Here is a 25,977-nt window from a genome sequence, read left to right as displayed (position 1 = left end):
CGCAGGATTTAATTGTTGATAGAGGGAAATAATAGGTATCTCTAGCAGGTTTTAATATGATCTTAAAATAGGGGGAAAGTTTTCTGTTATGTGACATTGACATAGAGGCAATGATTTTGAGTAATGCAGGATGATGTGGAGATGCTTTAAGATTAAATAAGAGCTATATAAAGTCTTGTCAGAATGAATTCTAATGTGCCAGGAGACACTTTGCATACTCTTAAATATGCAAAATGTCTCTTGGCACCCTAGAATTCATTCTGACAAGCCTTTATATAGCTCTTATTTATACTCCTACTTTATTTTTAGGGAACAGGTACTCAGAGATACTCTTTGAATGGAAGCAACAAAGGGCACGGTTGATTGATTTGATTCTATTGTGGGGGGGGGGACAAAAAAAGAAACACAATACAAAAGAGCGGTCAAAAGTGGAAGCTTGTTTAATATTGCTCTACCGTCATCCTGAAAGGCATAATAATTTGAGTTACACATCTGAACTGATTGGAGTTACAGAATCATATCTCCTTTTTGCATTTAACAATATATACAATATAAAATAAATACATTTACACAAATGGACATTTGCTGGAGCACACAGTATGGTACACATCACAAAAATATACAATTGATTGCTTTACAGATGTGAAGCTCATCTACAGCTCTAGACATGGTTTCATTATTATTATTATTATTATCATTATTATTTTTACTACTGGCTATAATGCAACTCCTGGATTATTATAAGCAGTTTAATTTTTTTTTTTGTCCTTTTACGATCTTTGCACATAAGACTGCCATAAAATGTTTTCCTAGGCAGGTAAACAGAGAGACGCTTAAATAATTAAAATACAATCACCAACACCCATTTTCTCTTCTATAAGAAAAATAGCAGTTTTAAATTTTTTATATCTTTTATGTTATCATTTAAATGCAAAATAGTGGAATAAATACAACAATCTGATCTGATTGAAACACAAGTGCAACTACAAGGAGTCACACAATCATATTGCTTTAAATAAGAACAAACCTAAAAGAAGCAAAATAAAAATTAAAAATCATATGGCTAAACCATACCCCTTTATTAACTTTCCGAAACTTCACATTAAGTAAATGGTCTTGCTTGAAACTTGAAAAAACTTCTTTCAAGTTGAGGTTTAAGATGAGCATTTACCCTAAAGCCCGTGCAGTTCATTAGCTCTACGTTTTAGCTTTATTTACTATTTGTGAGATGCTTATTCATTTGTAATGCTGACAGCATTTAAACTGAAAACTATAAACGGTATCTCCTTCTGGCAATATATCTCCCTCTCATGTTTTCAGTTCGTTGGCTCTTACTTATGAAGTCCAAGTACTTTAATGTGATACAGTGAAAACAATGTCTTTATTTGTATATATTTCATCATTTCTATGTAGTGTAGTTGAATAGTAGCAACTTAAACCCTGCACAAATGTTCTGGAAAATAATCTTTTTAAACACTTACATATATAAATAATCTTATAGAATCAGCACCTTTTTTTCCCAGGAGTTGTATTTTCTGTTGTTATTTTTAAAGGGATGTGCCAATTTCTGAACTCCTATCACAGCTATAAATTTCAAGTTATTGACCATCTGAATGAATTGCTAATGATGATTTATCTAGAATCACACTACAGTCACTTCTCTACTGAGAAACCACAATCTACAATATAATCCCATATAGCTAATGATAGATACACTATTCCTAGCACTGGGCTGAGCAAACATCAGCCCAAGGTATTTTGTTTAAAGCACACAAAGAAGCAATAGTTTTGGAAACGAGTCCGCACCAAAAAGTTTTGCAACAACACAGAAAGCCAGTTAATAACAACATCTGAGAGATGATTGAGTGAAAGCCATATATACAGCATTTAAAAATTAGACTTATCTATATTCTTGAAATATTCAAAGTTTTATTTCTAAGCTATACATTGGTATTCTATAACAAACCATTAGAGAAATTATTCCTTGTTTTGAAAATATTATTATGACTTTGATGTGTATCTGTTTATAATGGATACTTGTTTGGAGTTTCAATCTCTTAATTATTATTAGGAAGAACCTTATTACTGGTAAGGAATAGAATATACTACTGTAGTCTCCTGAGGAATTGTACATCCAATATCGTCTCTAATTCTACCCTGTGTCTAAAAGCACACACCACAAGAATCCAAACACCACGAGAACAAGACAACAGTCTCTGAATGCAACATAAAATTCGGAAAAGCACAGCAAACATGAAACATTGAAAAGCTGAACTACATTTCTTTTGTTTGTTAGGATTACAATTTTAATTACATCTGTGTACATAGAATAAGACTGTTCACATAGTACAGGGAGCAGCTACTAACACTGGTCCATTGGTATAGCATTGGATGGAGGTTACTGTTTATTGGTTATTCAGCATCTGTAGATTTCAGGGGCATCTAATTGATTTCTTCATTAGATTACACCTCTTAACAGTCTGGAACCTGACTGACTTTCATGCTGTGACAATACTGGTTGAAAAGCACATATATTGGCTTAGCTCTTGGTAAAAACTGCAGATTAATTTAAACAAACATTCCTAAGTGAATATACTCATACGGATCAGGTTTTAGAATCTGGTCAGGCATCTGTTGTCTTTGATGATTTTTTTTTTTTTTTAAATTCTGGCATTTGCCTTATTGCCTCTTAAATGAATACTGGCTCACAGCTCCTTCTCAGACAAGGTCTGTAACTTTGCAAACAGGCAGTATCTCATTCCTAACTATCATGGCAGCTAGAAATCTTATGGCAACTGCGCCCCAGGTAGAGAGGTGCACTCCTGACAATGGCACGAATCTGTATTCCACGTGCGGTGTTCATATGTGTGACTGCTCAAAGTCACTATGGTGTAATCTAATCCTTTGTGTCAGTGAACATTTAGGTAAACTGGAGCTCATGTTAAGAAATTGATGTTTGGGACCAGACTGGCACACAACATAAATTGCATCCGTAATAATATGCACCTTCCCTTCAACTATTGCTTGAGTAAGTTAAATTCCCATATTAATAAATGGCTGAAAAGTGGTAAAGCTGGTACAAAAAAATCTCCATTTGTAAGAAGAAACAAAACATTTTTAAAAATTCTTCCTTCAGGATTCATTTGTCCTTCATTATTGTCCATAATTGTTCAAAGCCAGCACAAAATTGCAGTATTCTTATTTCTCTTTAGTATTGCATGAATGAATAAAGCTTAAACTATTCCCTGAAAAAGTTACATAGTAGCTAAACTAACAAATACCTGGAAGACTTGAAAAAACAATTAAGGAATCAAATGGCTGTAACTGATCTAGATGGAAAAGCAATGATAAGAAGCAGCCGATGCCACGTCCTTAAGTTGTCTAATTAGAGGCTGCTCCCGTGAAATCTAATACTGCGCTCAGTCAATTCGTTTATGTTGCACTGTACTTTTAGGTACGTTGGTTCTCTCTCTTTGATTCCTTAGTCACTGGGGACGTTATGGTTCACAATAAGTTCACTGGTATCCATATCATGGATCTCCATCCTTTGGCAGGGCTGGCTTCTATCTCTCTTCGGTTAGAGACCTCTTTTAAAAGTTCAGCAGCAGAAGGACGGAAAGGAAGGGAAGGAAAGGAGGGAAGCAAAGAGGGAAGGAGGAAAAAAATTTTACAACTAAAGCTATTTAAAATTTAGAAGAAGGGAGGGGATTGGAAAAACACAAGGAGCAGATTAGGAGAAGAAAAGAAAGAAAGAAGGCAGAAAAGCAGGCAGGCATTAAAATGAAGGAGAGAGGGAGCCAGTAACGAAAGAAACCAAGGAATGAATGAGGACGCGGAGGAAGGGAATAAGAAGAAGGTGGGGGGTGGAGAAAAGAAGATGAGAGAGAAAACAGAAAGAAACTTTATCGGGAAGATATGGAGGAATCTGAAAGCTGCTTTGCAGTCTTGCTGCTAAATTATCAGTGCAGTCTTTGTTGATTTTTGATGTTGTTAACTAAACTCTAAATTTCTTCGATATCACTCTTGGGTTTATTTTCCCTTTTTCAACGTGCAGAATGGGAAGGCCCAGGAAGCTTTTAGTCAGACCTTGGCCTCCAGCATTTCCAAAAAAAGTTTGTGCATGGGGACTTTGCCTTCCAGTTTAATGTTGTAGAAGTGCTGCACGGCCTTGGTGGAGGTCTGCCTCAGCAGCGGCAGCGTCATCAGCATCTTGCCGGCCCGGCGAGGGTCTTCCATGTGCTGCCCTGCCTCGTAATCCTGCAGGGCCTCGTGTAAGACATCCTGAAGCTTCTGGACGGCTTCGACATCTTCTATGTGCATGGAGTCTGTAGGATGAAGCAAAAAACATGAACAATCACATTAGTAATAACAAATCTATTATCCTCCGACTTCTCTAAGCTTGGAGCTGTGATTTGCTTCCACTCTCATATTTCTGAAATCTCTTTTTTCCCCTCTAATTTCCCCAAGAGTAGATAAGTTCTAATACTTATTCATTTTAATCTTTCCGGGTTTTATTCTAATATTTATTTAAAACATGGAAATTATTACAAAAAATCTATTATTTAAAATGTGTGGGGTTTTTTCCTAGCTAAAGTTGAGGAAGAGAAGGCTTTCCTTTAGCAGACTACAATCTTGACTATTTTATTAATTGCCTCATTCATATATTTATTCATTTGACAATTACAGAAGACAGGTATGAAGAAGGTTGTTCTAAGTGCTGTGTGAGGTAAAGTTCTTTAAAATACTGATATTGGCTGTCCAAAGGGGGAAAATGTTGATAACTAAGATTCAAGAACTCCGTGTGACTCCATCAAATCTAGCACTACCCAGAAACTACCATGCAAGGTTTATCCCCATCTAGGGTTTGTGATGTTCTAGGGCAGTTCACGAAAGCCTCCTTACATCTGTTTCTCTGCTCAAAAACTAATGATGTCTTCAGATGGTCGAGTTCTGAAATATTTTTCACATTTTTAAAGGTGAGCTTTGCCTTTAAATGACTAATTTGAAAATCTAATTCAATCAAGCAAAAAAAGGGTTAACAAGGTTGCCACAATTATTCTTGTGAGAAACAGGAGATGTGGGGAAAAAAAAAATAAAAGTTAACAGCACTAGCTCTAAAGCAGACACTTAATTATATACAAGTTTGAATCATTTAGCACGTTTTATTGATTCTGATGACAGTTTATCTGTTAATTACACATAATGGAGTCTTTGGGGGATTCTTCATGTTTAATAATTCTAGTTCTCTGAGAATGCTGAGCTCAAAGATATATGTAGTTAGCCTAATCTTTCATACAATTCAAATATAGATCATATGAGCAGAGAGAGCAGATACAAAATCAAGTGGTTAAACATCTAATAAAAAATTATGGCAGAGTAATTAAAAAATAGGCAGGTAACTAGTAACACTTTAAAAAAAACTTGTTTTTATTTTAATTATTTGTTCATTCACATGGTCATTTTGAATCATTTCACCACATCACTGGTAAATTGACCACTATTTCTGTTCTGGAGTGTCCAACCTTTTTCTTTTCTGCCACACAATGGAACAGTACACATTAAATGCATGAACACTAATAAAGGCTGATAAGAAAAAGAAAAAAACAAGGTCTGTGCATGCCTTTTATGATATCCAACATCACCGATAAGCAAAACAGTCCTCAAATAATCTACATGTGGCCCCCATTATAAATGAAACATTATAATCTGCAATATTGTTGCTTGTAAGTATTTACTGCTCAAGACTGGGTTTCTGCCTGGTGGAGCCAAAAAAAAGGAATTCTTCAAAGTTGGAAACAGTGTTGCCAGTAGAGCACCTGAGTGGTGCTCTGGAGCAAGACTTAGGGGATTCTCCAACACACACCTGCCTTTGCCCTGTGGACTGTGCCCACCCAGCATCTCCCCATTCTAGTTCCTCTCAGTGCAACAAATTCATCCACTTCTCATGGTGTCATCTCTTAGAACTGAGCACACATACTTTCTGAAGCTGACTGAGGGTCGGTGATGGAAAAACAGTCACGGAGATGATGACAACATGCTCTGGTGTTTTTTCCATTCTGTGTTTATACTAAAATGTTGCCCAAAGGAAAATGGGGGAGGGCTGTGAACAGACCTTCACTGTGAGTCCTAATACACCATTGACTGTAGAAAGGAGCTCGCACAGAAGGGTATGGAGATGAGGAGGATTTACACCCAGCCTACCTGCGGACCGAAGGTTAGCTCTCTATATGAAATAGAGGGGAATAGATGGATAGGGCAAACAGGATTACATACTATAGAGACAAAAAAACAAAAAACAAAAAAACTATTTTTCAACTAGATGCAGAGAAAAGCAGTATACCACAGTAAAGTTACCATTTATTAAGCACTTGTTTTAAGTGAATATTGCCTCATTTTATCTCCCGATGAACCCAAGTGGCAGGTGGCACTGGTAATAAGTATCAGAATCAGGGTTAAACTCAGGTTTCTAGGGATCAAATTAGGCTGCTAGAGTGTACAACCCTGGACATGGCATCTCCTTTTTAAAAATGATGAGATGAAATTGTCTTCTGAGCTCATCTCACACTTCCATCTTCATCTTTACAGCAATCGCAATCTTCTTTGTAACATTCTTACGAAGACATTTCAAGTTGTATTTAAAGCATGAATTCTATTTGACAAGGGACAGCACTATTAGTAATGTCTTCTGTTTAGTTCCAGCCTTTGGTTCTAGTTCTAACTACTGGAACGATACAGGATAAATTTCCTTTTCCTACGTGGCGCATCTTTAAACGCTTGAAGTCAGCTACACAGCTTCCTCGGCCCTCACACAACTCCTGCCTTCCCTACGCCTCTTACTCGGCAGGAGATATATTATAGGATGTCACAGGAAATGAGGCGAGAACAAATAGCAGAGAGATGTGCTCACAAACAGCAATTAAGACTTCAAACTATTCTTTAAAGGCTGTGATTTAGCTTGAGAGATTTAAAAATGATTTAATCAAATTACTATGATAATTTAACTTCCCATTTACAGAAAAGATTCTAACTCATTTTAGCTTTACCCATTCTTGGATCTGCTAACATTTTAAATGCAAACTCACTAAATCTGAACTATTTAATTAGACCATGATTCAGCCGGCAGACTGCTGAAGAAAATATTAATCTCCATTAGGGATCCTAGTTCAAGTTCTGGCTCTGTGGCTTTAATCTCTGTTTTGTTCTTTTGGCTAAATTTACAAGCTGATGCCAGACTCAATAGAAGTGGCATGGATTCCAGTACTTTTTTAGCTTTAGTTGTTGGTGCTGTTGTCTTAACTTTTTTTTTTTTTTTTTAATTTTCCCTTTTAAGAAATAGTCCTAGTATCTGTGTTAAGGAGAACCAGCTAAACTTAATGGAGAATGTAGATTTAGGAATTAACTAACTAACTATACAGGACTAGGCTTTAAAAAACTTAGATTCTAGGCCCAGGCCTAGATCAATTAATTCAGAACATTGGGGCTTGACCCAGGACAACTGTATTGCTAAAAATCAAGGTGACAGGTGACTCTACTGCCAAGCCAGGGTTGAGAACTACTGAATTAGACAAGGGAGTGCTATTCTAAAAAGATCAAGGTTTTAAAAGATGACCAGGGCCCAAATGCTACATATATTATTGCTCATATATTAAATTTCAACACTAATAAAAAAAGAACCCTTTTGTAGCTTCCAATATTTTACATTGTGAAGACTTTACTTTTATATCTTACATAGTGTATAACACTGCCCTTGGCTATGATAAAAGCATTAATATTGGGGGGCATGGACATAGCTGCTTCAGAATACCCAAGTCCTATTTGGAAAATGCCTTCAGAACTTATAGTTCATTGTTGGCAACACTTTCTCAATGGTACTCAATCTCCTTTTGTGGATGGAAGTGAATATCAGATATAGACACAGTATATTCAGAGTCAAGTCTAGTACATGATATAAACCAACACACTCAGAATAACCTCTCTGTGGAACAGGTGCTGATCTTCTTTTGCGTTTGTAAACTGCCTACAGGAGGTGGGGTAATAAGGGTTAATGAACTCTCTCCAATCATTAAAGGACTGAAATAGAATATGATGGAAAGAACAGAGAAGTGAGCAAATGTCTATTTTCTAAAAAGGGAATTTGTACCACAAATTTCTATGTGCAATTTATAAGAAACATAACGGAGTAATCCTCTGGGTATCAATCAGCTAGGGTGCTGATGAACACTGGTCGACTGCCACAGAAAATTGGCTCCTAATTAACGTAGATAGCAGAATATTTTTTTTTGGAGACAGAGTCTCATTATGTCTCCCTCGATAGAGTACCATGGTGTCACAGCTCACAGCAACCTCAAACTCTTTGGCTCAAGTGATTATCTTGCCTGGGCCTCCCAAGTAGCTGGCTACATGCACTGGTCACAAGGCCCTGTATATTTTTGTTGTTGTCGTTGTTGTTGCAGTTGTCATTGTTGTTTAGCATGCCCAGGCCAAGTTGGAACCCTCCAGCCTCAGTGTATGTGGCCAGTGCCCTAACCACTGGGAGACAGGCGACGAGCCCAGAAATATTTTTAATCTCTAAATCTGTGCATAAAAAAGAAGAGCAACTAGATGGCTAAACTAAAATGTTAATGGACATTTATAACAAAACTAGGTGACACAGTACCCAGAAAATACACATGCACACCCCCAAATCAGGTCTGTGTGTGTCAGTGTTGCTTGCTCTGCCCATGAGGGACCTGTGAAGAACGGCCAGCACAGGGAAGTCCCTGCAGCACCCAGGCTGCAATCTGGTTCCAGGTCCCAGCCCATAAGTATTTAAAATGAAAATGGAATATCTTGTAATACCAAATAGGAAGGATTCTATCCATAACTACCAGGTCATTCAAAAAGATTCCAAAAGCTGATGTGAAGAAGTTCCCATGGACAACAATGAGACAATCCGTGTTTCAAAAAGGATCATAATCACAGCTGATTAAAATCCATTAAGTATGCTTGGATAGATGTGTTAATAGTAACATTAAAAACATAAGAAACCAGGACAAACACGAAGGAAACATTGACCTGGAGATGCCCAGACCTCTGTCAGAGCAGCACAACCTCAATCAGCTCCCGCCCAGACCTCCGTAAGAGCTGCGTTGGGACCCACAACCCGCGACCCGCACCCACAGGGCCTCTGACCAGGAACTGCAGGAGCTGCGCAACCCCGCATCCTCCTTTCTGCACCCTCCCTGCCTTCACACTGGCCCGTTCGTCCGGCAAGGGACTCTGGTAGCCGCATGCCCTCCGGAGCCCTCCCTGCCTCTACATGGAGCCCTTCTCCTGGCCAGAAACTACTGGAGCCTTGGGCTGTCTGTGCCAAAGTTACTGGGTGCCAGGCACTACCAGAACCGTGTGTACCACCCCCCGCCCTGTTGCTGTGTACCAGCCCCTGCCCTGTTGTCACACTCTGGAGCTACTTCCACAACCAGAACTCCCTGGCTGGGGCAGCCCCAGAGGAACTACAGAGGGTCACTCCCTACAAAGATCCAGCAACAATAGAATGATCCCACTGGGGTCTAATCTTGGAGACACACCTCCCCAACTCTGAGGACGGCCAGAGGCAACGGTGAAAAACAATCATGAGACGAAATCAACAGAAAAACTATGGCAATATGAATAATCAGAGTAGATAAACTTCCCCAAGGATGAATGGGGTAGACACAGCACAAGATCCCATTCACAAACAAATAGCTGAGATGTCAGAAATCGAATTCAGAATCTGGATAGCAAATAAGATCGAATTAGAATTCTAAACAGTAATCCAAAAGATATCTCAAGAATTCAACGAATTCAAAGACCAAATGACCAAAGATTTTGACACATTGAGACAAGAAATTGCATCCCTCAAAGATCTGAAAAACACAGTAGAATCCCTCAGTAACAGAATGGAGCAAGCAGAAGAAAGGATTTCCAACACTGAAGACAAAGCTTTCGAAAGCTCCCAAACTCTCAAGGAGGAAGAGAAATGGAGGGCAAAAACAGATCACTCTCTCAGAGAGCTCTGGGATAATTCGAAGAAAACCAATATTCGTCTTATAGGAATCCTCGAAAGCAACAAAGTGGCTTCACAAGGCACAGAGTCTCTTCTTCATGAGATTATGAAGGATAACTTTCCAGACATGCCAAGAGATTCTGAAATTCAGATAGCAGACAGTTTCAGAACCCCAGCATGACTTAACCCAAATAAGACATTCCCCAGACACATCATAATCAATTTCACTAAAGTTAATATGAAGGAGAAAATTCTGAAAGCAGCCAGACAACAGAAAACCATCACCTACAAGGGCAAGAATATTAGAATAACTGCAGATCTCTCTGCTGAAACCTTTTAAGCTAGAAGAGGATGGTCATCGACTTTTAATCTCTTAAGACAAAATAACTTTCAACCCAGGATCCTGTACCCAGCTAAACTGAGTTTCATTTATGACGGAGAAATTAAATACTTTAATGACATTCACATGTTGAAGAAATTTGCCATAACTAAACCAACTCTCCAGGATATTCTCAGACCTATTTTTCATAAAGACCAGCATAACCCTCTACCACAAAAGTAAACCCACCCAGAAAATTTTGATCAAATTCCAACTTCCACAGTTGCAAAAGAATTAAAAATGTCCACCAGACTCTTGAAAGGCTTATCAATATTCTTAATTAATGTGAATGGTTTAAATCGTCCTTTAAAGAGGCACAGGTTGGCTGACTGGATACAAAAACTCAAACCCGATATCTGCTGCATACAAGAATCTCATCTTACATTAAAAGACAAATATAGACTCCAGGTGAAGGGATGGTCATAAATACTCCAGGCAAATGGAAAGCAGAAAAAAGCAGGTGTTGCAATCCTATCACAGATGCAATAGGCTTTAAAACAACAAAAATAAGGAAGGCTAAAGATGGACACTTCATATTTGTTAAAGGTAATACTCAATATAATGAGATATCAATTATTAATATTTATGCACCCAACCAGAACGCACCGCAATTTATAAGAGAAACTCAAACAGATATGAGCAACTTTATTTCCTCCAGTTCCATAGTAGTTGGAGATTTTAACACCCGTTTAGCAGTGCTGGATAGATCCTCCAAAAAGAAGCTAAATGAAGAAATTTTAGATTTAAACTTAACCATTCAACAACGGGACTTAACAGACATCTACAGAACATTTCATCCCAACAAAACTGAATACACATTCTTCTCATCAGCCCATGGAACATACTCCCAAATCGACCACATCCTAGGCCACAAATCTAACCTCAGCAAATTTAAAAAAATAGAAATTATTCCTTCCATCTTCTCAGACCATCATGGAATAAAAGTTGAACTCAATAACAACAGGAACCTGCATACCCATACAAAAGCATGGAAGCTAAACAACCTTATGCTGAAGGATAGATGGGTTATAGATGAGATTAAGAAGGAAATCACCAAATTTTTGGAACAAAACAACAATCAAGACACGAATTACCAGAACCTCTGGGATACTGCAAAGGCAGTCCTAAGAGGGAAATTTATAGCACTGCAAGCCTTCCTCAAGAAAACGGAAAGAGGGGAAGTTAATAACTTAATGGGATATCTTAAGCAACTGGAGAAGGAAGAACACTGCAACCCCAAACCCAGCAAAAGAAAAGAAATAACCAAAATCAGAGCAGAATTAAATGAAATTGAAAACAAAAGAATTATACAACCGATCAATAAATCCAAAAGTTGGTTTTTTGAAAAGATCAATAAACCTTTGGCCAACCTAACTAGGAAAAAAAGAGTAAAATCTCTAATTTCATCAATCAGAAATGGTAACGATGAAATAACAACAGACCCCTCAGAAATTCAAAAAATCCTTAACGAATACTACAAGAAACTCTACTCTCAGAAATATGAAAATCTGAAAGAAATAGAACAATACCTGGAAGTATGCCACCTACCAAGACTCAGCCAGAATGAAGTTGAAATGTTGAACAGGCCTATATCAAGTTCTGAAATAGCATCAACTATACAAAATCTCCCTAAAAAGAAAAACCCAGGACCAGATGGCTTTATGTCAGAATTCTACCAAACCTTTAAAGAAGAACTAGTACCTATATTACTAAACCTCTTCCAAAATATAGAAAGAGAAGGAATATTACCCAACACATTCTATGAAGCAAACATCACCTTGATTGCCAAACCAGGAAAAGACCCAAGAAGAAAAGAAAATTATAGACCAATATCACTAATGAATATTGATGCAAAAATACTCAATAAGATCCTAATGAACAGAATCCAACATCACATCAAAAAAATTTACACCATGACCAAGTGGGATTTATCCCAGAGTCTCAAGGCTGGTTCAATATACATAAATCTATAAATGTAATTCAGCACATCAACAAACTCAAAAATAAAGACCATATGATTCTCTCAATTGACGCAGAAAAAGCTTTGGATAATATCCAGCATCCCTTCATAATCAGAACACTTAAGAAAATTGGTATAGAAGGGACATTTCTTAAACTAATAGAGGCCATCTACAGCAAACACACAGCCAATATTGTACTGAATGGAGTTAAATTGAAATCATTTCCACTTAACAGGAACCAGGCAAGATTGCCCATTGTCTCCACTGCTCTTTAACATTGTAATGAAAGTTCTAGCCACTGCAATTAGGGAAGAAAAGGCCATCAAAGGTATCCACATAGGGTCAAAAGAGATCAAACTTTCACTCTTCACAGATGATATGATTCTATATCTGGAAAACACTAGGGATTCTACTACAAACTTTTAGAAGTGATCAAGGAATACAGCAATGTCTCAGGCTACAAAATCAACACCCCTAAATCTGGAGCCTTTATATATACCAACAATAACCAAGCCAAAAAAAACAGTCAAGGACTCTATTCCTTTCACAGTAGTGCCAAAGAAGATGAAATATTTGGGAGTATACCTAACAAAGGACGTGAAAGATCTCTACAAAGAGAACTATGAAACTTTAAGAAAAGAAATAGCTGAAGATGTTAACAAATGGAAAAACATACCATGCTCATGGCTGGGAAGAAACAACATTGTTAAAATGTCTATACTATCCAAAGCAATATATAATTTTAATGCAATTACTATTAAAGCTCCATTGTCGTATTTTAAAGATCTTGACAAAATTATACTTCATTTTATATGGAATTAGAAAAAAACTTGAATAGCCAAAACATTACTCAGCAATAAACACAAAGCAGGAGGAATCACACTACCAGACCTGAGACTGTAGTATAAATCGATAGTGATCAAAACAGCATGGTACTGGCACAAAAGCAGAGAAGTAGATGTCTGGAACAGAATAGAGAACCAAGAGATGAATCCAGCTACTTACCATTATTTGATCTTTGACAAGCCTATTAAAAACATTCAGTGGGGAAAAGATTCTCGATTTAACAAATGGTGCTGGGTGAACTGGCTGGCAATCTGTAAAAGACTGAAACTGGACCCACACCTTTCACCATTAACTAAGATAGACTCTCACTGGATAAAAGATTTAAACTTAAGACATGAAACTATAAAAATACTTGAAGAAAGTGCAGGGAAAACTCTTGAAGGAATCGGCCTGGGTGAATATTTTATGAGGAGGACTCTCCAGGCAATTGAAGCAGTATCAAAAATACATTACTGGGACCTGATCAAACTAAAAAGCTTCTGCACAACCATGAACGTAGTAAGTAAAGCAAGCAGACAGCCCTCAGAATGGAAGAAAATATTTGCAGGTTATACCTCCGATAAAGGTTTTATACCCAGAATCCACAGAGAACTCAAACGCATTAGCAAGAAAAGAACACGTGATCCCATCTCAGGGTGGGCAAGGGACTTGAAGAGAAACTTCTCTAAAGAAGACAGGCACACGATCTACAAACATATGAAGAAAAGCTCATCATCCTTAATCATCGGAGAAATGCAAATCAAAACTACTTTGAGATATCACCTAACCCCAGTAAGAGTAGCCCACATAACAAAATCCCAAAACCAGAGATGTTGGCGTGGATGTGAAGGAAAGGGCACACTTCTACACTGCTGGTGGGAATGCACACTAATATGTTCCTTCTGGAAGGATGTTTGGAGAATACTTAAGGACCTAAAAATAGATCTGCCATTCGATCCTATAATTCCTTTACTAGGTTTATACACAGAAGACCAAAAATCACAATATAATAAAGACGTCTGTACCAGAATGTTTATTGCAGCCCAATTCACAATTGCTAAGTCATTGAAGAAGCCCAAGTGCCTATCAACCCACGAATGGACTAGCAAATTGTGGTACAGGTATATCATGGAATATTATGCAGCCTTAAAAAAAGATGGAGACTTTACCTCTTTCATGTTTACATGGATGGAGCTGGAACCTATTCTTCTTAGCAAAGTATCTCAGGAATGGAAGAAAAAGTATCCAATGTACTCAGCCCTACTATGAAGCTAATTTATAGCTTTCACATGAAGGCTATAACCCAATTATAGTACAAGAATATGGGGAAAGGGCCAAGGAAGGGGAAGGGAGGGGGGAGGTTAGGGTGGGTAGGGTCACACCTACGGTGCATCTTAGAATGGGTACAAGTGAACTTACTAAATGCAGAATACAAATGTCTACATACAATAACTAAGAAAATGCCATGAATGCTATGTTGAATAGTTTGATGAGAATATTTCAGATTGTATATGAAACCAGAACATTGTACCCCTTGATTGCACTAATGTACACAGCTATGATTTAACAATAAAAAATAAATAAATAAAAAAACATAAGAAACCAATTATTTATTATGAATGAAGAGAAATTATGAGCATTTGTTATACTTTTCCTTTACAAAAAGTATCATTGGTAATCAAATAAGAAATAAAAGAAAGCATTCCTTCATAAATATTCCAACTACTGAATGAAAAAAGAAAAAAGACAAAATTACAAATAACCATTTTGCAACCTCCTCCCCAAGATTAATGAATTCAGGTAATGAACATCAACAGTTGCTAACATCAAAAAAAGACAGACAACCAGACATTATGCACCTCCCAGTGAACAACTCAGCACCTGTCTCTGCGAAAGGGATGGCCTCTGAGTGTGATTAGGGCTCTGGATCCAGTAGCCCTAAAATATGCAAAAGGGTAGAGTACCTGCACCATGAATAGGTAATCGTCAATATTGAATGTCCCATCATCTTCAACAGATGGAGTAGAAGAAAATGAAGAACTTTTAGAGTAGGGGAGACTTATAAATTCATCCATACGGCTTTTTTGTTGGTAAATGAGCAAGACTAAATCATAATAATTAAAGGTATATGTTTAGTAGTAAAATATGAGCAATTGATGACTAAAAAGGTCGTAATAATGTTTACTGTTGTGAGAAGGGAGGGGGCCAAGACAGTGACAAGACATTTGAAGGGGTTTTGGGATTTGTCTCAAAAGCTTACTTCTTCACCTTGCTCATTGAGTCTTTGTGGTTGGCTAAAAAGTGAGCCTCGAGATATCCAGGTCATAATCTCTAGGACCAGAGAATGTTACCTTGTATGACAAAATGAACTTGTATATGTGAGTAAATTAAGGATCTGGATATGGGAGAGGATTCCCCTGGATTAACCAAGTGGGCCTTCAATGAAATCAGGAATCTTCTTAAAAGAGGGGGCAAAGGAAGAAGGTGGAAAATCACAACTGAGGCATAAAGGCCACACAGCTGGGTTTAAAGAAGGAATAAGGTGCTCTGAGCCAAGGAATGTAGCTGTAGGAGCTGGAAACAACAAGGAAACAGCATGTCCCCTAGAATTGCAGTCCTCAACCTGCACCCCCAATTGCTGCTGACCGTACTGGCTATTTTCTGGCTTCTAACAGGCTGCACAGCAGGAGGGGAAGGGCAGGCCAGTGAGCAAGCTTCATCTGCATTTACAGCCCTTCCGTCATGTCACTGGCATCACCTCCGGAGCTCTGCCTCCAGTCAGAGGAGACTGATTCCTACTTTAAACTGTGCATGGGAAGGATTAAGGTTGCATGCTTATGAAAGTCTAATGCCTGATGATCTAGATGCCGGGGAGTGGCTGCAAATACAGATTATCATGAGCTGAGAGGTTTGACTACACATCCCCCTACCCCTGTCAGTGGGAAAATTGTCTTCCATGAAACTGGTCCCTGGTACCAAGAATGTTGGGGACCATTGCCCTAGAGCCTTTGGAGGGAGAGAGTCCTGCCCACCCCTTGTCTCAGATCCAAGGGAAACCAATTGACTTCTGATCTCCAGAACTGTAAGAGAATGAATGTGTGTTATTTAAAGCCATCAAGTTGTGGTAATTTGTTACAGCAGCATAGGAAACTAACACACTCATTAAGTTACACATTTTTGTGTTTTTAAAGTTCGGGTTCTCTTTTGCATTAACATGGTGAAGGAGATAGAGCTACAGTGTGTGAGAAACTTGTGTGTCTTCTAAAAAGCAGCAAATCAAGCAGAATTCCTATAAAGCCTATAGAAAAATGTAGCTGAAATACTATGGAAGCTGTTCATATAACAGAGCGCTGGACCATAGCTCAGTGGGTAGGGCACCGCACCTACACCCAGGCTGGCAGGTTTGAACCCAGCCTGGGCCAGCTAAACAACAAAGACAGCTGCAACAACAACAATAACAACAAAAGTAGTCAGGCGTTGTGGCGGGCGCCTATAGTCCCAGCTGCTTGGGAAGCTGAGGCAAGAGAATGGCCTAAGCCCAAGAGTTTAAGGTTGCTGTGAGCTGTGATGCCACAGCACTCTACCCAGGGTGATATAGTGAGACTCTGTCTCAAATAATAATAATAATAATAATCTAAAATAATAATAATAATAATTTTTTTCTAGCCCAGATAAGTTATGATTCTCACACTGGAAGTAGTAAGAATAATTCTGATTCTGTGCTCAACTATGATGAAAAGAATAAAACTTCCAATTTCTCAACTTTTCATTAAAGTACATTTAGTTTTTTAGGAGCTCTGTTTTCCTCATTTCTTGTTCTGGATAAAAGCCAGTCTTCGCTGACATTTAAACGAGCTACACAAATTACTTTTCCTATATTTAAATAAAGTGTTAAACTACAGAAAACTGCCATGGCCATAGTTTCTTTGCTCCAGGCTTCCCTTGCAAATTCCAAGTTACTGTTATCATTGTAATATTTACTTTGCATAATGAGATTTCCTTGTTCCATCTTTTCTATATTCTTACTTAAGGTTCTTTCTCTCTCTTTCTCTCTCTCTCGCTCTCTCGCTCTCCCCCCACTCATACGCTATACTTTTCCAGGAGCTTTCCAAGTCCTTTTCTAGAAGTGGTAAAGACGATTATAGTATGCTAAATAAATGGATGTTGATACCAACTTGGAATAGTTCAACCTTCTAAAACATCATAGAGGATTTGTACCATGTAATGACCTTTTGAAACAGATAACTCATTATTTTAAGACCTGTACATGAAAACGATGTTATGTTTTAGTTAATCCCTGGAAATAAGTAACTGAAGAGTACTTTATCCTCTTATTTCAGAGGCTGGAAGGACAAAGATATTTGCAGCAAATGTTTCCTACACAGCACGAAGGCATAGGAATCATTGAGCATGAAAGGAAACATTGAAGAACCACCATTATTTTTTACCTAAACATTTACAATATCATAATATTTTGAAATTTAAGGGTTGCATTAAATTTTTAAAAACTGCTTCCCAAATGTAGCATCATCAAGAAAATTAAAATTATCCAAAAAGTGATGGCAGATGAGTAAAAACCAAAGAAAAGTAGACTAGGAGGTAAAAAGTTATAATTTTGATTTCTTATTTACCTGATAGAATTAATATGGTTTGATCTGGGGGAAAGTTAGAAAAAAACATCTACCTGCCACACACACAAAAAAAAAAGAAAGAAAGAAAGAAAGAAAACCTACATATATTGATTTCTCATAAAATGCCTCTCCAATTCTGGGTGATTTTATAGTATAATAATCCCAAGAAGATGCCAAGATAAGAGAAGTGGGCACAAAATTCTAAATTAAATTAAAAATACTAATTTAGATCCCCAGGTATGAAATTGCAATGGCTAAAGGCTCCTGCATTGACCCTTTCAAATACAAGGTATACAATTATTTTTAGAATAAAAATAGCTTATTAATAGCAAGGGACAGAAGGTTCAACTCTCTGCTTCACAGTAGCCACACATCTTTATCAGCTGACTTCAGACACCTACACAGTGATATTGGACAGTCTACCACACAGGCATGCTGTGGGAATAAAATGAGATTCTCCAGAGGGACTTAAGAAATGTCTACAGAAAGACTTTGAAAAAGATAATCTCTAGACTAAAAGCTAAAACTTATCTCCAGAATATCACATCAGCAAATTTAGTCAAAATTTTAGTAAAATTGCATAATAGCCCAGTTTCACTTTGTCCTATCTATGGAAAATATTAAAATATTTTCATATTGATAATGTTTATGAGCAGTTTAAGAAACTTACATTGGATCTAAAGTAAGAATGACTCTACAAATGTATTCCTGTTCTCCAAACAATGATCAAAAAAATGAAATAAGATAGCATCATACTGGCAGTATCCAAGAAAATTACTTTGTGGGTGGTTACCCTAAACTAGAATTATGGGGCTTGCAGGTGGTGTGGGTGAGAAAAAGGCCATATTAAATAAACACAGAAGAGGTGTCATGATTCAGACATTAAAACAGTCCTTATTGTATTTAATCATTTCTTCTTTAATGTGGGCTCTGATTAAGTTGATTTTTCTTTGTATTGAGAGGCTGAATGAATGTCAGAATCACCTGTGAGGAACTTGTGACACGGAGACATTTTCTGAGAAGAAATACTTCTCAACTACATACTCAACTACTATGATATAATTAAAAAGGAGGTCTCGTTAATAGTGTTGGACTTCAGACAAGAATAATAAACTAACTAGTTCTTTAAATAAGGTGTTTCCAATCATAAGTCACTGCTGTAAAGTAGGTCAATTCCTTCCCCAAAGAGCACAGTATGTGGATTAGAACAGTTATATACCAAAATATATATATTAATGATTATACTTTTAAGCAACAGAGACAGAAATGCTGCTACTAATTAATTTAGGTACTCTAAATTATAATGCTCAGCCATAAAGTATTCATCTAACATCTAAAATTATAAAATTTTAGCAATTTTGATGAAATAGTTTTAGCACTGTTCAGCATTCATGATTAGTCATTTTAAAAAGCAATTTGAAATATAAAAGATACAAAAATAAAACATGCTTTGTATATTTAAAAAATAATTAACAAAGTAAATGTTTTAAATTGGAATCATTTCGTGATTATCAAATAAAAATTTTTCCCAAAACAGTTGCTATAAAATCTTTTCTCTCATTATGGGAGATCCTATAATGTGAACTCCATACAAACTAATAAATCCTCAGAGAATTTCTGTCCCATCTCTCACTTTGATCTTCTAGAGAGCAGGGCAAAGGGTTCTTGAAGGTTTATAACAACAAAACCATTTGTCATAAGGAATCATATTTTACAGTTTCACAGGAGTGTGGGCAAACAGGGGTGACCGGTGTGGTAAGGAAGAGGTTATATTCACAATTAAAACTGTGAAATGCTAAACTCCATTATGAAGACAAATAGGAAAGTACAACTTCATTGTTGAAAACAATTTCCCTCCTATCAATCCAAGGATTCATGCATCAATATTGTAGATGAACTGTTAATTACAAAATCAATTAAAAATTATTTCTAAAAACAGTCACGCGTCCCTGGCTCTCATGGGGGCAATTTGGGCAGAAGGTCTCATCTCACTAGGACCGCGCCAAATCACAAAGGCGTCATCCACAAGTAAGCAAAAGCAATCTGGTTTTTCATTTTTCAGCGCGGCTGAGCCCAGCCTGAGATTGATCGTCACATATGGCCCCAGAAAACAAACTGTCAATACCTTGAATGCTGCAGAATTTGAACAAATAGCCGTCCGCCCATTCAAGCCACTCATTGCATCCCATTTAACAGATTTTATTGACAGTTTCCTTCTTGTAATTAAAGGGAAAACTACTGGCTGGCAACCAAGATAAAGTTCAAAGATAGGGTCAAAACAAAAGCAGATGGAGGGGCACGGTATGACTGTCAATGGTACATAGCATCAGAGCATGTTATTGACACGCAGGTATCTAATGATCGGCACGTCATTAAGGAGGGATCTAGCCTGAACTTTATGCAAATGCTAAAAGAGACTTAAGACCATAATAAGCATGAGGAGAGGCACAGAGGGAAAAACAACAAAGCGCCAACGATTTTTACTTATCAGAGGTTGCTCTCTATTTTAGCACATTGCAGTTCAAATGTAAAGAACATTCATTCCCATAATTCTTAACCCTTACTGCATAGGTAGTATCTTTGAAGGAAATAATCCTTCAGCAGAATTTGACTTTTAGGGAATGCCAGGATGTAAGAAAAGAGAGGATTCTTTGATAACCAAAATTAAAAGCAACACTACATATGTTTTGCCAATTGTAAAATTTGCATTTTTGAGGGGGAAAGTGATCCGTGTGTATCCATAATTCCTTTATTTTGACTTTCAGATAAAAGACAGTGGAGTTAATTTTGTCCTGAGAGTGTCCCTTTATGCTGTTCCTACAAGAGCTTTTACTTTGCTACGATCCAAATTAGTAAATGCATTCGTTTTATTTATTATTATTTACTACAGTAAATGCATTAGTTTAAGGTAAAAGTTTCACAGCTTTCAGTAAGCAAGTATTCCCATCAGTGTATTTTTCTTAGTTCTAACTTTTCACTAGCAATCAGCTATGTGGATTATAATTTTGCAGACTCACACAGACTTTACAAACTAGGTTTGGTAAACTCCTGAAGAAGTTAAGGGAAGGGATAAAATTGACGTATCAAAAAATGTAACAACGACCATGTCGATGTGCCAACCTGAATTAGCAAGAGCGATAGCTTTGAGGGTGACAAATTCTTCTTTCTCCAGCTTCATGCTCTTGTATTTCTTTACCAGCTGAAGGATAGCATTATTTAGATCAAGGAGGCCTGCTAATTTGGACTGGTCTTCGTCCATTATATAATCATCTGCGTAGACAAGTTCATCCTCAAAGGAAAGAGATCGGTATACGACACCAAGGATCAAAATTTCCATCCAAGCACTTTGCAGAAGGCTCATCTGGTCCGCCAGGGACAGCGTGGAGAAGCCTGCATGGAAAGATGGGCAGATCAAGTTACTTTAAAGCCGTAATTTCATAATGCAACATTAGTTAGCTGGCTTCTGCGTCAGTGCTCAACATTACGCTGAGCTTTGATTAGAAGCGTTTAAAATGTTCCCCAGATCACTTTGTTGACAGTAAAGTAAAAGTCACAAACTAGGTTCTTCAATTTGTTGGTGTTTTCTGTAGGTTTTATAGACAAAATTAAAGGGAATGTAACTTATTTTATTTGAGAAGAAAAAAATCATATAATCTTTAAGAACTCTTGATTTCTGGCTGAAAGCCCTAGGAATATCAGATTTTTCAACTGTATCATCTGTAAAAACTACTATTGATAAACATAAAGATGAAAGAGAATATATAAGAAAAAGAAGTGGAAAACAAAACAGAACAAAAGGAAAACAGTTTAGTCCACAGAGTACAGTCCAACTTGGAAACATTTCCCTGTAACAGCCACAGTGTAGTGGACAGTGAGTCACACCAGATAAGCTCCCTTGGATATTTTGCCTTCCCTGAAGTTTAACATGAATTTCTTGTTAAAAATGGTGATTATTAGTATAGGGGAAAGTAAAATAGTTAGCAGCTTGGCCTCTTCTTCAATAGAAAAGCCACCATTAGTTCTTGTTATTAAGATGAAGTGAAAAGTTAAATATACAGATAATGGGGTTTGGTAGAAAGGACATGACTCAAACCAGATGCTGAATGTAAACATTGGCTTCCCTTAGCTACTGGCTAGTTCACCTTGAGCAAGACAATTAGCTTGCACCTTAACATCTTGCATGTGGGAAATATAAAATGCACATAAACACTAACCTATAACATGCATTCAGTAAGTGTCGTTATATATTATTTTTAGCTGAATTATCTGTTGACCACTTCAATTCTTTAGTGCACACCTGGGCTACCTTCATACCTGCACATTTTAATTCCCTCTAAGCTTGAGAAAACATACGCAAAAATATTACAAAGTGAATGTTGTTCAACAGGAAAAGATGAAGCAGTACAATTAAACCTACTTAGGAATAAAGAGATATATATATATTCATATTTATATTTATATTTCAGCGGGACAAGATCTATGTTCGAAAAGGAAGTCTCAGGGAAGACACCTCATGATCAGATGGTTTTTCCAAGAGCCCTAAAAAAGAATTGTTTCTTAAAACTTTACTTGCATTTCCAAGGTGATACCCAGGATTCCAAAGGTGACCATGAAGACGGTGGTGTCAGGCATGATTTAAGGTCCTCCCACCAGTAATTCCACAGAAGGGAGGATCATTTTTAATGAGTCAACTTATGAGATCTGTTTTTACTCCCCGTTAGACATTAGTACCCACGGATGCCCAACCTTTTCAGGCTCTTGCTTATGGACACTGTTGCTGTCCTTTTACTCCTATCAAATTGTGCATGTCCTAAATGACATTAGAAACTACAGCACAGCAAAGAAAAGAAAATCATCTCCAGACCTGTTAGTAAAACTAGTAGTTTTCCATTTGGTACCATGAACTAGACATACTTAATAAAATCATCAAAAGGGATTAGTCGAGCTTTTCTTAGGGGAGTCTTTGAGGCACGTGTAAAAAGCATTTCTTTTTATTGTTTACAAAGATGCTTGCGTGTTATTTGATAGTATTTCTTTTGGACCAGCTATGTAAGTCTTTTAAAAAATGTTTATCCTTTTCTTCTTTTGTCATTGCAATTTGGGGTTCCGTTAATAAATGTCCTCTTAGAATTAAAGATATAATAGCTGACAATAATTTAAACAGAGATTCAAAATAGAAAAATAGTTATTTGAGTGGGTTTGGAATCCGGTGCTTTTGAAAACGCAGTGTTAGACTCACAAAAATCAAACAAAAGCCATATTGCTTTTTTTTTTTTTTATCCCTCTCTCAAGTAAAAAGGTGCAATGCTAATCCAAATAACTAACTCAAGCAAAAAGACTAAGTAGGAATTTCTTTTGTAAATTAAACAGACGCCCTCCCCAAAAAAGTGAATGGTCATCTGGAAAGTTATGAAGAAAAAGAAATGGGTCTTTCCAATTTGCCTTAGTTTTCTTGTTCTTTCCATCCTCCCAAGCAGCAGTTCATGTGCAGCAGCAGATGGACAGAGCGTGTAGCCCGCAGCACCTTCCTGTGACAGCCCTATTCTCCCTCCCAGACACTGCTGTTAGTAAATAGATTTACACATTCTCCAATCTCCACACATCTTTCTGCCGAATAATTAAAAGCAGGATGATTAGTTTATTGAGTGGAAGGAGGAACTTTTTTATTGAGGTCCATCCACGATTTTATCAGGGCCAGCACTTTTACGGTTGTCAGGGGGGTGCAGGCATCCAATTTTTCTTATCTGCCTGATTAATACAAACGCTGTTTCAGGACGCATTAATTAACAGATACAAATCTACGTTCTCATGGAAGGATCAATACAGAGAAGAAAAGAGGCATCAATGTGAATTTAGTGCTGATGATGGAGAAGCCACGCTATCGACATTTACGTGCACGGAAACTTTAGAGTTGCACCAGGCCCCTTTGTCCCTGTGATTTACAAATTAACAATGCTTCAGCCATAACAACGCTTCACACATTTCTTTGGGGTTTAATTAAGCAAAAAGCAATAAAATTTCATTTTTTTCAGGTTGATTCTGCAAGGTGTTTCCTCAGTGTTGATGGCTGTGTGTGTTTATCTTTCCTGCAAACCTAACTTTTCCTTTTGCTTTTCTATGAAATAAAGAGAAGAAAAAAAAGGAAAGGAAAGGTTCTTTCTTCCTTTTTCTTTTTTTTGGTCAGGGAGCACGGGAGAGATGGATGTAGCACAAAAGGTTTGCTTGCTTGATATCTGTAAGTTTATTTCAGCTGACTAAAGGAAATGCAATTTTTGTAAATCTGTAGGAGAAAGGACAAACCATGCTTTATAAAATAGAATAAAAGTCTGGTTTTGAATTTCTTCTTGCCCAGAAACAACTGTCTTAATTTTAACCCTTTACTGCCACCCTCTGCACTCTGGGAGCTGGCACAGAGAGCTCTCCTGCCCAGACACCTCAGTGGTAGTTGGACAGCGTTGTTGGGAGCTAGTCATGCTCCTCTGGTCACGAAGGGGGCCAAACATTGATACATACCAGAGGTTTCGCCTTAATTCCATAGAATTATTTCATCTGTCCTTTAGGAGTACTAGTTATATTGCACATACATAAAAACACATGGATAAAACCATCTTCTTAATCAACTAGAACTGAGCAGAATGACCAAGGCCTTAAATGCAAATGCATGTTTTAATAAACTAAGGAATTTTCCAAAAACACGATGGCTCTATTGGCTCACATGTACTTCTGTCCCAATTACAATTCCTTATTTGTGCTTTGACCAGGCACTTAATGATGGTGTTTTCTAACTATAGGGATGCAAGTGAGAGGCCCTCATCATCCGTAACATTCAGTTCTCTTTGCAGAGAAGCCCCTTCTCCCAAGTGAAATAAAACACGCTTCCCCGTCGTGGTGCTTGAACTTCCTGTTTTGCACATTCTGGGATCTTAATCTTCGGTGTGTGACAGGTTATTGTATTAAATGTTTGGCCATATTACAGCTTTTTAAAAATATACTGATACCATGGCACATTTTTTCTTCCCCAACTATAGTCTCTTCTGTGTATATCACTGAAACTCTGATCTCTCTTCAGCTCTGTCCTGGAGTCAGTGCCATTTAATGTAGCTCAGGCATCCTGCTAGCAGAATGACTCTCTACCTTGACCCGTAGTTAAATAGCATGTTTATCTGCAATCCAGAGTGCTCCAAATAAACCAGATGACATTTGGGAATAACATCATTTGCAAGGATCGAAAGCTTCTCAAGAGGCAGGTACCCCCGAGGTAATAGGCTTGAAGAAAGCACGTTTGGTACCAACCTCTTGCCTTGTTCTGCTGGAAACTTTGGAGGCTGACAGTGGTGCCATGGGCACTCATCAAGCGCTTTTTTATTTTAGCCTGGCAAACTGATGCACTTTGCAGTCAACTTACAAAAAAGGCTAAGCATTTGAAAGTGTGAAGGGCAAAAAATATCTGACGGCTAGTCTTCAAAAATACACTTTCATTTCAGAAAGCATAAATGTTTATTTCCTGAACAGAGTGTTGACAGAAATAGGCTGCAGCACAGGCATTTGGGTTTAACCCCTGTGAGGCATTTTCTTCTCGGCTGCTTTCTTGAAACAGAGAAAAGGCAATTTAAATCCTTGGGGTGTCTGTTAATATCAGTTAATCATGGCATTGATTTGCCTGCTCATAGTTTTTGAACTGTAGTTTTTCTGTTGCCCAAAAGATTGACACTTTTCAACAAATAGCATATCATGCTAGAATGGTAATTATGCCATAATGATTCACTAAGATCACGAAGTTCATTTGGAGAAGCTGATTGAGCAACATGGTGAAAGGTAGGTACTTCTTCTCCCATCCAAATAAGCTTATTGTTTACAGGACCCAGGGGACAAAAGAATTACCATGGCACTAAGATTTGGTCTTAGCTTTCCAATACATGCACAGATGCAAAATCCTTGTTAGAGATAAAGTAACTTTGCATTTTAAAGACACTTGCTGTTTTCACATATGGGCAAATACGTCACTTGTTCTATGATTCACAAAACATACAACTTAGGGTCTTTTAGGAGGCCATATATATGCATATATGTGTGTGTGTGTGTGTATGTATATATATATATATTTTGCATAGACTAGAACTCAGCAGGAGCTAGAGTTGAGCAGCTACAGAGGGTTAA

The 25,977-nt window shown here is 37.5% G+C and overlaps 1 protein-coding gene across 9 annotated transcripts in view; it reads right to left on the bottom strand.

The window, feature by feature from the left end:
* Positions 1–422: 422 nt before the first annotated feature.
* ESRRG (estrogen related receptor gamma) overlaps positions 423–25,977 on the bottom strand; it is a 660,395-nt gene continuing 634,840 nt past the window's right edge. For all 9 annotated transcript variants that reach the window (XM_053607443.1, XM_053607440.1, XM_053607447.1 and 6 more), the window contains 2 exons: positions 20,941–21,210; positions 423–4,325 (listed from right to left, as the gene is read on the bottom strand). In XM_053607443.1, coding sequence (XP_053463418.1) covers positions 4,081–4,325; positions 20,941–21,210 — 515 coding nt within the window. In that variant the 3' untranslated portion in view covers positions 423–4,080. The remainder of the gene's footprint in view (positions 4,326–20,940; positions 21,211–25,977) is intronic.

This window comes from Nycticebus coucang, chromosome 10 (genome assembly GCF_027406575.1).
Source record: "Nycticebus coucang isolate mNycCou1 chromosome 10, mNycCou1.pri, whole genome shotgun sequence".
NCBI lineage: Eukaryota > Metazoa > Chordata > Mammalia > Primates > Lorisidae > Nycticebus > Nycticebus coucang.
This window is presented reverse-complemented; position numbering and strand designations above follow the sequence as displayed.